The sequence below is a fragment of the Podarcis tiliguerta genome (genome assembly GCF_965153285.1).
Source record: "Podarcis tiliguerta genome assembly, chromosome: Z".
Classification (NCBI taxonomy): domain Eukaryota; kingdom Metazoa; phylum Chordata; class Lepidosauria; order Squamata; family Lacertidae; genus Podarcis; species Podarcis tiliguerta.
The window spans coordinates 933,687-946,117 of NC_139553.1; the positions used below are offsets into that span (position 1 = coordinate 933,687).

A 12,431-nucleotide genomic window follows, 5' to 3' on the forward strand; every position below is an offset into this window, starting at 1 on the left:
TTTTGTCATGTTGAAATTGTTAATAAAAAAAAATCTTTTTTTTTTAAAAAAAGGGAAACCTTGGCTCCTCTTTTAACCAATCAATGAAAACAAAGCGGAATGAAGGACCATCGAAGGCCCCACTCGGGGTTTCAAATGAGAGAGAGAGAGAGAGAGAGCTTTTTATTTGGGCGTGTGGTTTAAACGTGACGAAGGAAGGAGGACTTTCAGGCCCTTTTCCCTCAGCGCTGAGAGGAACCGTCTCCCTCAGGTTTTGGCGGGAAAGGGGCGGGGCCTTGGGCGTGACGCAGCCGCTGAAGCCCCGCCTCCTCCTCCTCCTTCCCTCCCTCCGAGGCCGCTTCCGCTTCCGCCGCCGCCTGCGGGGAAACCGATCCATCCCGAGAAAGATGGCGTCGCTCTCCGTCTTGCAGGCCTCGCCGGCCGGCGCTACCGGGGGATTCAGCTTCCACAACTGCGCCCGGTCAGTGGCGGCCCCGGGGGGGGAGGGAGGCAGGAGGCGGCGTCAGGCCGGGGGGGGGGAGGGTGGCGGCGGCGTCGCGGGCGCCGGGGGGGGGAGCCGGGTGAGCGGGCGGGCGGTGACTCAGGAGGCTCCGAGGCCTAGCGAGGCCCTGGCGCGGCGGGGGAGGGAAGGGGACAGGCGGCGGGGGACCTTGCCCTTGATCTCAGAGAGAGAAGGAAGGGCTGTCGCTTCGTCACTGTCAACCTCTTGGGAAGCTCAAGCCTGAGGGTTTCTTATCCACGCGTGGATTTCTTTCCTCCTCAGTAACTAGGCAGCTGACGGAGGGTGGAAAGAGCGCTCAGGTTCTTTGGCTGGGCGGGGGGGGAGGCGGGAATAATAATAATAATAATTTATATCCTGCCCTCCCCAGCCGAAACTGAGCTCAGAGCGGCTAACATCAAATGTATGACACATTAACATAAAATCACACGATCAGTTAAAATACATCCTAAAATCAGATCAAGATCAGCATAAAATCCAATCAGATGGCAACCTGCAGATTAGGGTTGGGGACCTTCAATGCTCATCAGGCCCAACTGTTTGTGCTGAACTTATTGGGAGGCCACTTCCATACAAGTTCTTATGAAAGGGGATGGGGAGTCAGACTGAACCCCGACCAAAGGCCAGGCGGAACAGCTCTGAATGGCAGGCCCTGCAGAAAGATGTCAAATCCACCTTTTTATCATGCTGGGCAGCTCACGCAGCGGCTTTCAACCTGTGGGTCCCCAGATGTTGTTGGACTACCACTCCCATCATCCCTGAGCTGTGGCCTTGGGTGGGAGTTGTAGTTCAACAACACCTGGGGACCCACAGGTTGAGAAAGGCTGGCTTAGAGCCTGGTGCTGATAATCCCACGTTTGCCAGGTTGCAGGTTCGATCCCCGCATGGGACGGCTGCGTGTTCCTGCGTTGCAGGGAGCTGGACTAGGACCTGGTGGTTCTTTGGGTCCCTTCCAACATTGCGGTGCTATGAGTCCCATGTTTGCCAAATCGTATCTCCTCCCGTAGGAGCAAATGGTTGCTAGTTCTGCCACCCCCAATTATAGCGGGGGGAGGGTAGAAGAGAATTGCAGATGTGGCGGGGAGCGTGAGGGTTGTTGATTTGGCTCCAAACTGCTTGTGTGTGCGCTGTCACCACCAAGGGAAAACACACTTGCCTGCTCCCCAATAGGGTGGGTGGAGCACGCAAAAGCGATCCAGTGTTGTAGCCGACAGGTAGTCCAGCCCTTGGGCAGGCTTACTTAGAAGGTAAGTAAGGTTTGATTTCATCCTAGCAGGACCTGCTTATACTCTTCAATTTCTAAGAATAAAAATTTTAAATGCATGACCAGCGTCCAAGGTGTGTGTGTGTCCTATAATGAACTAGTCAGGGGGCCAGATTCAGGGAGCGATGGGGGTAGGTTGTTTCTTCCTGACAGGGCTTTCTTCCTTTTATTGGGAGGTGTGGGGTGTTGGTGGGCTTGGTGCTTGCATTGGTTCCTTTTGCTGCATTCACTTCTTTCTCGTCCTCTGGCAATTAGCGTAGCCAGGATCTCCTTACACCATTTATGGAGAAGACTTTTTAATTTTTAGCACCAGTGCCTGGTTTTCATGATTACCTCCTGTTGTAGGAATTCTCACCTTGAAGCGGAGGGGACCAAGAAGGGCCTGCGTCTTCCCACAGCCCGCAAGACTGGCACCACCATTGCTGGGGTAGTGTTTAAGGTGAGGCCCCAATGCTTGTTGCAGTAAAATCAGCTCTTTCAGTGTTCGTCCTATGCGTGTCTACTCAGAAGCAAGTCCCGCTAAACTTAGTGACACTTGCTTCCAGGAAAGTGGGTATAGGATTGCCATCTCCCTTTCTTTCTCTAGGATGGGGTAGTACTTGGAGCAGATACAAGAGCCACTGAAGGGATGGTTGTTGCTGACAAGAACTGTTCAAAAATACATTATATATCTCCAAACATTTAGTAAGTATATATATTACTAACCTTTTCCTAGGCCTGCTCATGACCACAGATTTTCTGGAAGTGGAAAGTTGCAAAGTATTTGTTTCTAATGGAGGGAACCAGGGAAAAGTAGGAAGAAAAAGCATGGGTATTTAATTGTTCATGTTTCACAAAGGGCTTTCTCTGTCCTCTCCTGAATATGACCACCTGCTTTAATGGACTAAGACTGTCTAGTTAGCTCTTGATTCCTACAGAGTGGCAAATGTGTTCCGGGGGTGTGTGGGGCGGCTGCCAACCAAGTGTGGCCATGGCTCCTAGATAATTGTTCAGAAGCTGCTTGTTTACTAAACGAAGTAAATACGTTTGCAGTTGTTGCGGGGCTGGAACGGCTGCAGACACAGAAATGACAACTCAGATGATCTCTTCTAACATGGAGCTCCACTCGCTCTCTACTGGACGGCTTCCAAGGGTGGTCACAGCCAACCGGATGCTCAAGCAGATGCTCTTCAGGTAACTGGCTTGTGGATTGAGCGGTGCTGTTTCCACTCTTTGCCTCCTCCCCTTTCTCCCTTCATTCAGTTAAGCAGTGTACAGACACATGTAGTAGGGAATGTTCAGCAGTCGAGTGGCATGTTCTAAAATATGTCTGTGTTTAAACAATTTTACAAGCAGAAGCCTTCAGGGGCAGCATTTAAAAATGGAAACTTTTGTGTTTGTCATCAGCATTCAAAATTAACCAGTCTCCAATCTCTTTTTCGACTCAGTGGCGCCACCTAGCAACCAAAATGAGATTTCCAGCTAGGTGATTTGGCTGTGCAGGAGAGCCAAGGGCAGCATCTGAAGCGGGGCTCCCTTTCTGCTTGCTCCCCAGGGAACCTTTTGATGTGCTAAAGGAATTCCTCCCTGGGGCCCAAAGCAGCCTTCCTTGTGGTTCTTTCTCAGTGCTGTTTTTGTTACCACCCCGAAATGCAAGTGTTTAAATACCTCCCATCTAGCTGTGGCTGCCAGGCCACTGCACACTTCTGCCCAAAGGCTTAGACTTGCCTGCAATGAGCTGCTGACCATGAGAAAGAGAGTGTGACCCCCCCCATCACATGGTGGGAGAGAGGAGGGTGCGTGGACGGACTGGTGGGAGGGAGGCAGGATTATGCAAAAACGAGATCTCCAGAGCACAGTCTCTTCCAAGGCTGCTAGGGGAGGGGATGAATTGGAAGGGACCCCTTACTGCAAAGAGAGAGAGAGAGAGAGAGAGAGAAAACAAACCAGAAGCTGCAGTGTGCCTCATTGCGTGGCCACTTCCTCTACACCACAGTTGCATGTAGGCTTTGTGTGGCATCTCGGTGCCCTGTGTGGAGGGAGGGAGTCGGGAGGACTAGCCCCTCACCTCAGCTGATCAGCCTTACTTCCTCCTGCCCTTTGCTTCCACCCTGCTCGCCTCCAGAACAGGCTGGCTGGAGCCACTGGCACATCCTACGGAGGGGGGCAGAAAAACTGCAGCAGAGAGGGAGGGAGAGGCAGAGGACGTGCCCCTTTGCTGTGTGGGTGGCTGCTTGCTGGGGATGGGGGGCTGGCTTGTGTGAGGGATACCGCTTATCTGCTGGCCTAGCAGAGCAGGCAGGCAGGAAGCAGCCCTTTATGGGACGTGGGTGGCACTGTGGGTTGAACCACAGAGCCTAGGACTTGCTGATCAGAAGGTTGGCGGCTCAAATCCCAGTCCCTGCTCCTGCCAACCTAGCAGTTCAAAAGCACGTCAAAGTGCAAGTCGATAAATAGGTACCGCTCCAGCGGGAAGGTAAACTGCGTTTCCGTGCGCTGCTCTGGTTCGCCAGAAGCGGCTTAGTCATGCTGGCCACATGACCCGGAAGCTGTACGCCGGCTCCCTCGGCCAGTAAAGAGAGATGAGTGCCACAACCCCAGAGTCAGTCACGAATGGACTTAACTGTCACGGGTCCCTTTACCTTTACCTTTAAAGCCTTTTATACTGCAGAGTAAAGGGCTGCTTCCTGCCTGCTGAACCTGCAAGGCGAGAGAGATGCGGCTCTGTGAGCCTGCCTCCACCCGCCAACTCCCTGTGTCTACGTCTCTGGCTGGGACTCTCTGTCCTCCAAGCCAGAGACTGGGCAATGCGCAGCTGACAGGTGGGCCGACAGGCAACACTTCCTCCTCACCCCTCTCTCTTTGGGAAAACTTCAAGTCCCTGTGAATCAAACCAGTGGTGAAGGCTGCCTGGTGCGCGGCCACCATGTTTCCTCTTTGCTCAACTTCTGTTTGCGCAGCATAAGCGGGGTGGGGGGTGAGTGCAGGTTTTGAGGCAGCTGCTTTATACTCTCTGGGAAGCCCATCAACTTCACGAGAGGAGTCTTGATGTCTCAACACCCTTGTTTTCCCGCTCCCTTTTATGGGTTTAAATAGTTTCTGCTAGGAAGGGTGAGGGGTTTTCCCATGCCTTTGAACTGCCGTCACCACTGGAGTTTGTGTGCATTTTGAGAGAGAGAAAACTCTGCACAGAACTGCATGCCTTGCGCTGCTCCTGCCCCTGCTTTTGCAAGTGGGCTGTGGGTGTGCTCTTTTGGTGCTGCGCTGCTTGCAGATCCCCTGGCGCATGCAGGCACACAGTCCTTTTTCCTTTTTTTTTTTTAATAGTTTTTATTAAGAATTTCAACATAACAAATTATCAAAAACATATCTTCATTTCTCCCCTCCCTCTGCAACAACCATTTTTTCCAATGAAAAGGCACCTAGGCATTCTTGTAGTGCCTGGAATGCAGGTTTAAGATGTCGTTAGGCTCCTAGCTTTTATATCCCAGTTTCTAACACTGTTTGGAATGCATTTCTGGTGTTCACACACTCTTATGCTAAACACATTCATGTCTTCCAGGTATCAAGGTTACATTGGTGCAGCCCTGGTTCTGGGTGGGGTAGATGTCACTGGGGCCCATCTTTACAGCATCTATCCTCATGGATCTACTGACAAATTGCCCTATGTCACAATGGGTGAGTCTTTCCCTGTTACAATTTAGGTAACTGCACTGCCCACTAGTGGAAATCTGTTGTAAGTAGTTTTTCTTTCCTCATCTTTACTCGTCGTGTGTGTGTGTGTGTGTGTGTGTGTGTGTGTGTGAGATTCTGAAATGTCGGTAGCGTTGTAGAAAGTGAAAGTAAAACAGGGATCTCATTCTTTGTGTGATCATATCTCTTGATGCCTAATAATAATACTTTAAATCATTGGCAAATTGTAAATGGCTGGGTGGGGAGATGGGAAATACAGCTTGTGCAAATTTGCCAGAGACTCCCAGAGTGTAGCTTCAGTGCTGAATGGCAAATGTTTCGCTAAATCAAATCCCAAGGCAGTGGTTCTTCATCAGAACATTAAAGCAAACACACACAAAGTTTCTGAAATGCCATCAGAACCTCTAGAGAAATTACACTGTAAGGATGATTTCAGATTTCTTAAAGCAGCCCTGTAGCTTATATAGGGGTTGTCAGCAGCAAAAATAATGTTAGCTGACTGAAAATACAGACGTGTAGCCCTTGTCAGTGGAGAGTGCGAGAGCTTCTAATTTATTGTTTTGCTCTTCAAATGGATGCAGTAGTTAATAGGCAAAGGCTACTATGGATGTTTGGTTCACATGGATTCAGTTCATTCTGACCCCAATTTCACTTTGCTCTAATGCTTTGCCACCTATATGTACAAAACCCCCCACACCTCTGTGTTTACTAGGGTCCAACATTTTTCTTAAATTACTTGAAGAAATGATGTGTGTGTGTGTGTGCGCACACACACACACAAAATCACAGAAGCATCTCTATTACAGGTAGCCCTTGTTAGATTATGGAAGAGGTGTACTCAAAAATTACTGCATCTGTATGGTTCATTTTGATGTTCTTTCATGCCAGTGTTAGGGAAAATTGGAGTCCTGGGCATAGAGAAGCTTAGAACAACAGAGTGTAGCTTTTTTACACCAATAGATGGTGCCATGGTACCCTACAAAGTAGTAAATTATTTATTCTGTGCATGAAATCTATTTTTGAAAGAATGCTATTATAGGATTTATGATGTAATATTCTATTCAGACCCTTATATGAATTAACATAAAATATGAAATTGGATTAATATTTATAAATGTGCCCTGAAACTTATAAATTATTAAACTGCTGAACAATAAATTACCTTGCTGCATTTGTATAGTGAATGATTAGTGACCCAAAACTGCAGGATTCATGTCTGCCTTGCACCAGGAATCCTTTGACTCTGTTTTGTTTGAAGCTGTAGAGCATGGCTATCCTATATTGTTCACTGAACCAAGGGAAAGAAATCTGACTGGTAAGGACTGCTGTCATTAAATGGGAATAGGCTTCTAAGCCTATGAAGACTGGCAGTATTAATCTGTCTGTTTTATCTACCATGCTGCTATTCCTTTAAAAAGAGAAGAAGAAGAAGGAGGCTGCAATTCCAGCATGTTTAAAAGCAAACCACACTGAACTCCAAAGCACTTGTTTCCAAGTAAACGTGCTTAGGGTTGGGCTATTGCATACCTGACCATGCTTCATTACAGGGTACATTGTGGAAATCTCCGGTCTGGTAAATATCATACAGTATGGACAACTTCCGTCTACTGTTTAAATGATTTGTCCAAATGCAGGGGCCATGTTTTAGATGTGATACTGCAGGCTGAGAGTCTGAAGAATGAATTTCTTGCTCCAGTGTGCAGCATACCTAAGGCTTAGGGATTACAATCTTAAAATGATCATAAAACCAGACATCAAAATTCACGCCCTCAAGCTCTGTTCTTGGGATGGATATCTGGCACAGACATGAATGTCTTGCAATGCCTCTGCATTGACACAACCCAGTTTTGGCCTCTTCTGGAAAGAAAGGTGCGCATCCTTTTGATGGGCAGGTGTGATGCAATATGAACACAGTTTGTGTTTTTAGTACTCCTGTGAAGGCTGACTGATCTCTTATGTGCCAAAATATTAGCATGATTTTTAAACTCAACATTTTGACAAGCTCCACACTTAGGTTGGTGGCAGAGAATACATGTTTAAGCCAGAAGGACTTAGCTATCACAGCAGAATAGTAAATACTCAGACCTGCTCATATTTGATCAGATGTTAGGCACACACAAGGCAGCAGTATTGCTATTCCATGATTCCTCCGTGTATCTACAAACTGAATGCTAATTTCCCCATACCTTTCTCTTGTTGTTTTAAGCAATATTTTACGTGCGTGTGCGTGTAAGGCCGCTGTATTGTTGCTCAAAACAGGCAAAGAATAGAAACCCAGCATTTTGTGCCTAAATAAGAGACCAGTGTCGTTCCTTAGAAGGAGTTTAAAACATACTCAGTGCTTACTCAGGAGTGAAAACATCAAATTAAAGTGTTTATGCTGACAAAGGACAAATGTGGATTTCAGCAAACGATGCAAGATTGTCTGATTGCTGGCTTGTCTAGAAAAGCTTCTGGCCATGGCTATATAATGAAATGCATGCATACAATTAAAGGGCTTGAAGTCTGTACTTCAGACTTGGGAAGCAGCAAGATGCATTCTGGTGGTCTCTTGTGGCTGAGGCTGATCTCTTGGCACCAGTATTGTTTCATATTCATAAATCAGCTCTTCATTCATTGGCAATGGCTGTCTGCAGCACAGGCAATGCCACCAAGAGACCAGGCCTCTCAGCCAGGAACCAGAGTGAAAAATGATGCCGATCGATGGGTCTGTGGAGAGCACTGGATATCTACCTAGGAGGAACAGCAAATTGAATAACAATGAGCGTTTGTGAATAAGTGCGCTGTCAGGGACTGTTGACACTGATGGATTAGAGAAATCTAAATGTTACTCTCTTCACAGTGCATTTGTTTGCCAGTGTGGCAGGCAGAGGCTGCAGCAAACAGGTTCTTGAGGGCTGGAAGATGCAGAAGGCCATTTAGTAAAAGAAAGCACTCTTTGCTGAATGCTTGACGTTCAGAAGGCTGCTAACTGCAGTCTGCAAATGGACAAGTCCAATATCGGTTAAATATGGGACAGCAAGGTCATTTTAAAACACAAAAAGTATCTCTAGGTCATCAGATGTATGAAGAGGAATGCTGTGACTCTGTAATGTAACTGTAAAGAGAACATCATTCAGATATTATTATTATTATTATTATTATTATTATTATTATTATTATTTATATTGCCCTATACCCGGAGATCTCAGGGAAGTTCACAGAAAAGATTCCCTTGTTATTCTTTCTGGGTCTAATAAAAAAATAAATCACTTTTGAGATTGGTGTAGAACTTATTTCTAGGCTATTTTTAATTTAAATGCAGGTAGCACTGAGAAACTTATGTGCCCTTATGTGTAAAATAAACTCAGTTTATTTTAAAATATTTTTAAAACCACCCTTTATCAGTTAAGATATCCGGATGATGTGCAGAATAAGACCAAAAGTGTCCATATAACCACAAAAGCCCCATGTATAAAATACAGCCTATACAAGTTTACAAGGCAGCAAAATATAATAGGGGAACGACACACGCAAAGCAGCTCAAGCAAGCAGGAAAGTTTTGAAGTAGCACTGTGAAAGATGACGTTGTCGGTGCCTATGAAATTCTGTGGGGATGTTCCACAATTGAAATGCCACGACAAGAGGCATGTTCCTTCTTGTAGCATGTTCAATAAGAGCCTGGCCCACAGCAAGTTGTAAGATGGTGTAGGGGCAGGTGCCTCGTCAGGCATTTTAAGAGCATGCTCTCGCAGACTGCCTTGTGACCAGCGTGGTGCAGTTCTCTTCAGCGTTGGGGGGCGCATGGCATCCAGAGAGGTCCGTGCAGCTCCTGTCCCCAAATGTAGGCCTGTTGACTGTGGGCTTCTGGCGTTGAAGAGAATGAGCTAATTGATGAAGCTGCCTTGAGTATTTTGTGGTGCTTTGAGAAAGCGAGGGTGGTCTATTACCCAGCATGGTAACATTGCCACCCAATGTTCTGGTTTAGTGCCTCTCACTTCATTAACCCTTTTGTGCTGTTTTTGCCAAGCTATATGCCATGATAGCCATCGTTTAAAATGCCAGCTCTGTGTCTTGGTCACATACCAGCCTGGTCAAGGAATGGGAAACCAGGGTGAAGCTGTGCAGAAAGAGGCTGCCTCCCCTAGTTGAGAACATCGTTCCTGGACATGGCACCTCCTCTGCTCCAAGGAGTGAGCTGACGAGTGCTTGGGGTGAGAGATAGGATGTGCCCCCCCCCCGGCAATATCCAGTCTCTGAATCCATTAAGGCTCTTCTTTGAAAGTCAAAAATGAGAGTGCTGCAGCTGCAAAGATGGGGATCAGATCCTGCCCCTACCACAGATGGTTGGGGAACGGGCTGGTGGTAACTTCGTGTCTGTGTATATATCTTTACAGTATGTTCTCTGTTCACACCCTACTCATCCCCTGCCTTCCAAAATGTTGGGAATTTTGCTAGCGTGTGAATGCAAAATGGGCTGTTTCAGAAGCAAGGCCTAGATATAAATTAAATAAAAAATAGATTGTTGTGAAATATTTCTTCTGCCTCATTACAGCTCTTGTCTTGCCTGTTAAAACTCCAGTGTGAGGCTCTCCCAGACACCTTGCTTGCCTCTTTTTCCACCTGATTCTGCTTATTCCCATTGTGGGGAGCTTGGCAGTAAGGCTTGCCTCATAAACTGCATCCAGAGCAGCCCTACAGGACTTCACTTTGACCTCCTTGTGGTTCAGCACAGTTCTTCTTGTTTGCTATTTTTGGCAGCTGGCATATTTTGTGCATGTTGCTCTCCTCTCCTGTTAGTCACTTGCAAAAGAATTCCTTTTTGTTTCCCATTCCTGCCTTTCTGAAAATGGAGCTGTACGTGATTCCGAGGCAAAAACGAATAGCCATTGCCTGGAGTATGAGAAGATGCTTTGTGCACCCCGCTGTTTATAAATGTGATGTATTTGGTACTGTAAAGGTAATGATCCTCAACCACAGCAATATTCCATAACAGGAGGAGTCTTTGTCACATTCGCTGGAATTACCATGTTCATTGATTTGTGTCTGTAAATCTGCCTCTACCCTTTAAATTTGATCTATAATTGGACCTCCTTAAATGGTTCAGATAAGATAGTCTGTATTTTCTCAGCAATGTCACTGTCAGCTTCTCCCTTTTCATTATACATTCAGCAGACTTGATAAAATCAGCAGGACACCTCATTTGAAACTCTTTAATCGCTGCCTTTTTCTTTACTAAACCATTGAGGTGGTCAAGCGATGTACACAAATCATTTTAAATGGAAAATATGGCTTTCTGGGTGACCCAGCTAAACAGATAGTGGTATGCAAAACAAGTTAAAAAGTAATAAATGCCAAAAAATCTCCTAATTGGCATAAAAAATTGTCGCTAACTTTATTCAATCTCCAAAAGCAGAGCATCCTGAAATACTGTCTGGGCTGCACTGAAACATGATGATGATGTCTGTGCAGGGAAGATTCAAATTCTCTTCTGAACAAAGCTTATTTAAGATTGCCAAATAGTTCATAGCCGCTCTTTGCGTGGACTTGTAATGCCTGGAGCTGACATCGGAAAGGGGGTTCTTCTGTTAGTATTTTTGTAGGACAGCTCTTGAAATCGCCAAATGTGTGTGTTTAAACCTTTGTGTGTGATTCATGTTTGCCACTCTGGTGTGCTCTGCCTTACTGTTTTTTTAGTGCAAACTAGAAACAATCCAAAACACAATAAAATAAAACACAATCGAACTGGGGTAGATGAGACTGAATGGCCACCCGGATTCCTCTATCTTTCTGTGCACATGCTAAACCAACCCACTGAAATAATCTGTTCCTTTCAGCTGAACCAAATGATTTTAAAGCCCTAGTCTGCCTCTTCTCAAAGCTTCTGGCTTGGTCATACATGGCTCAGTATATATATTTCTAGAAAATATCTCAGCTGTTCTAGAAATGTTGCCCCAATCTATATATATTAAAAAAACTCCAGGATTTAGAGAGGTGCTCCTGCTGCTTCTAAAGGCTTGGTCATACCCAGTAGGATTTTTTTACTTGCCTTGAACAGCATGACCACCCACCACCCTCTCTGCCATACCACTCCACTATTCACTTTTGATATTGAGAATATTTTCAAAAGCATTGGGGAAGGGGGCTGGGGTTCAAGAAGTAAAAGCTGAACATGCTCCCACTAAACCCTGGAGCAGCTTCCGTTGGGAGCTTGGTACGAGTTACCAACCTGCTTTTTCCCTTTGCCTTTCTTCAGAGTAAGGCTCCGCTTGTTACTGAGCTTGGACAAGAGATGCTGCCCTAAAGTAGCAAAACAAACGTATAGGAATGTAAATCAGTATTTGTAAAGTTCTGGTCTCATTGTCGCCTTTTCTGTTCTGTCATTTGAAAACCACAATGGTGTATTGGATGCAACCAAAAAAATTAAAACGAAAACTTCTCCTTCCTCTTTTCAGGTTCAGGTTCGTTGGCAGCCATGGCAGTTTTTGAAGACAAGTTCAAGCCTGACATGGAGGTAAACACTCTCTCCGCCTCCTGTGCTCCCACTGCTTATTTGTATAATTGTGATAGTAGCATAGTGTAATTTGTAGGATGGGGTCCTTTGAATGATCTTTAATGGTTGGTTTTCAGTTACAGCAATGCCACAACAGTCTGAAGAGTCACTTTGTTGTCTTCTGTGGGGATTATCCAAAGCATTGTTTCTGTGCTAATAAATATGCACAAAACTTGAGTTAGACACAAAACTGTAAAATGTGTGTACCTGTGGAGAAATCTGTGCAAGTCTGACACCTGTGCCTTGTGGATGTGATTGCAGGAATTCTTCAGGATGTGTTAAACACATACCTAACGTTTCCTCAAATGCTGGTGTTTCCAGATATTTTGTGCCTGACTCTTTAAGCTATGAGTGCAAAAGTGGAAGTTATGGGTGATTATTGGGTCTCCAGTATGTGCATGTTCTTAACAAAGCTACATTCTGTGCCCTTGAGGGGATTTTTAAGTGGAGATGGGCATTGAAGT

General features: G+C 45.9%; 1 protein-coding gene across 1 annotated transcript in view; it reads left to right on the forward strand.

Moving 5' to 3' along the window:
- Nucleotides 1–310: 310 nt before the first annotated feature.
- The window catches only part of PSMB7 (proteasome 20S subunit beta 7), a 29,886-nt gene continuing 17,765 nt past the window's right edge, over nt 311–12,431 (forward strand). The window contains exons 1-6 of the mRNA XM_083423128.1: nt 311–460; nt 2,109–2,202; nt 2,350–2,447; nt 2,796–2,936; nt 5,305–5,420; nt 11,870–11,928. Coding sequence (XP_083279254.1) covers nt 387–460; nt 2,109–2,202; nt 2,350–2,447; nt 2,796–2,936; nt 5,305–5,420; nt 11,870–11,928 — 582 coding nt within the window. The 5' untranslated portion in view covers nt 311–386. The remainder of the gene's footprint in view (nt 461–2,108; nt 2,203–2,349; nt 2,448–2,795; nt 2,937–5,304; nt 5,421–11,869; nt 11,929–12,431) is intronic.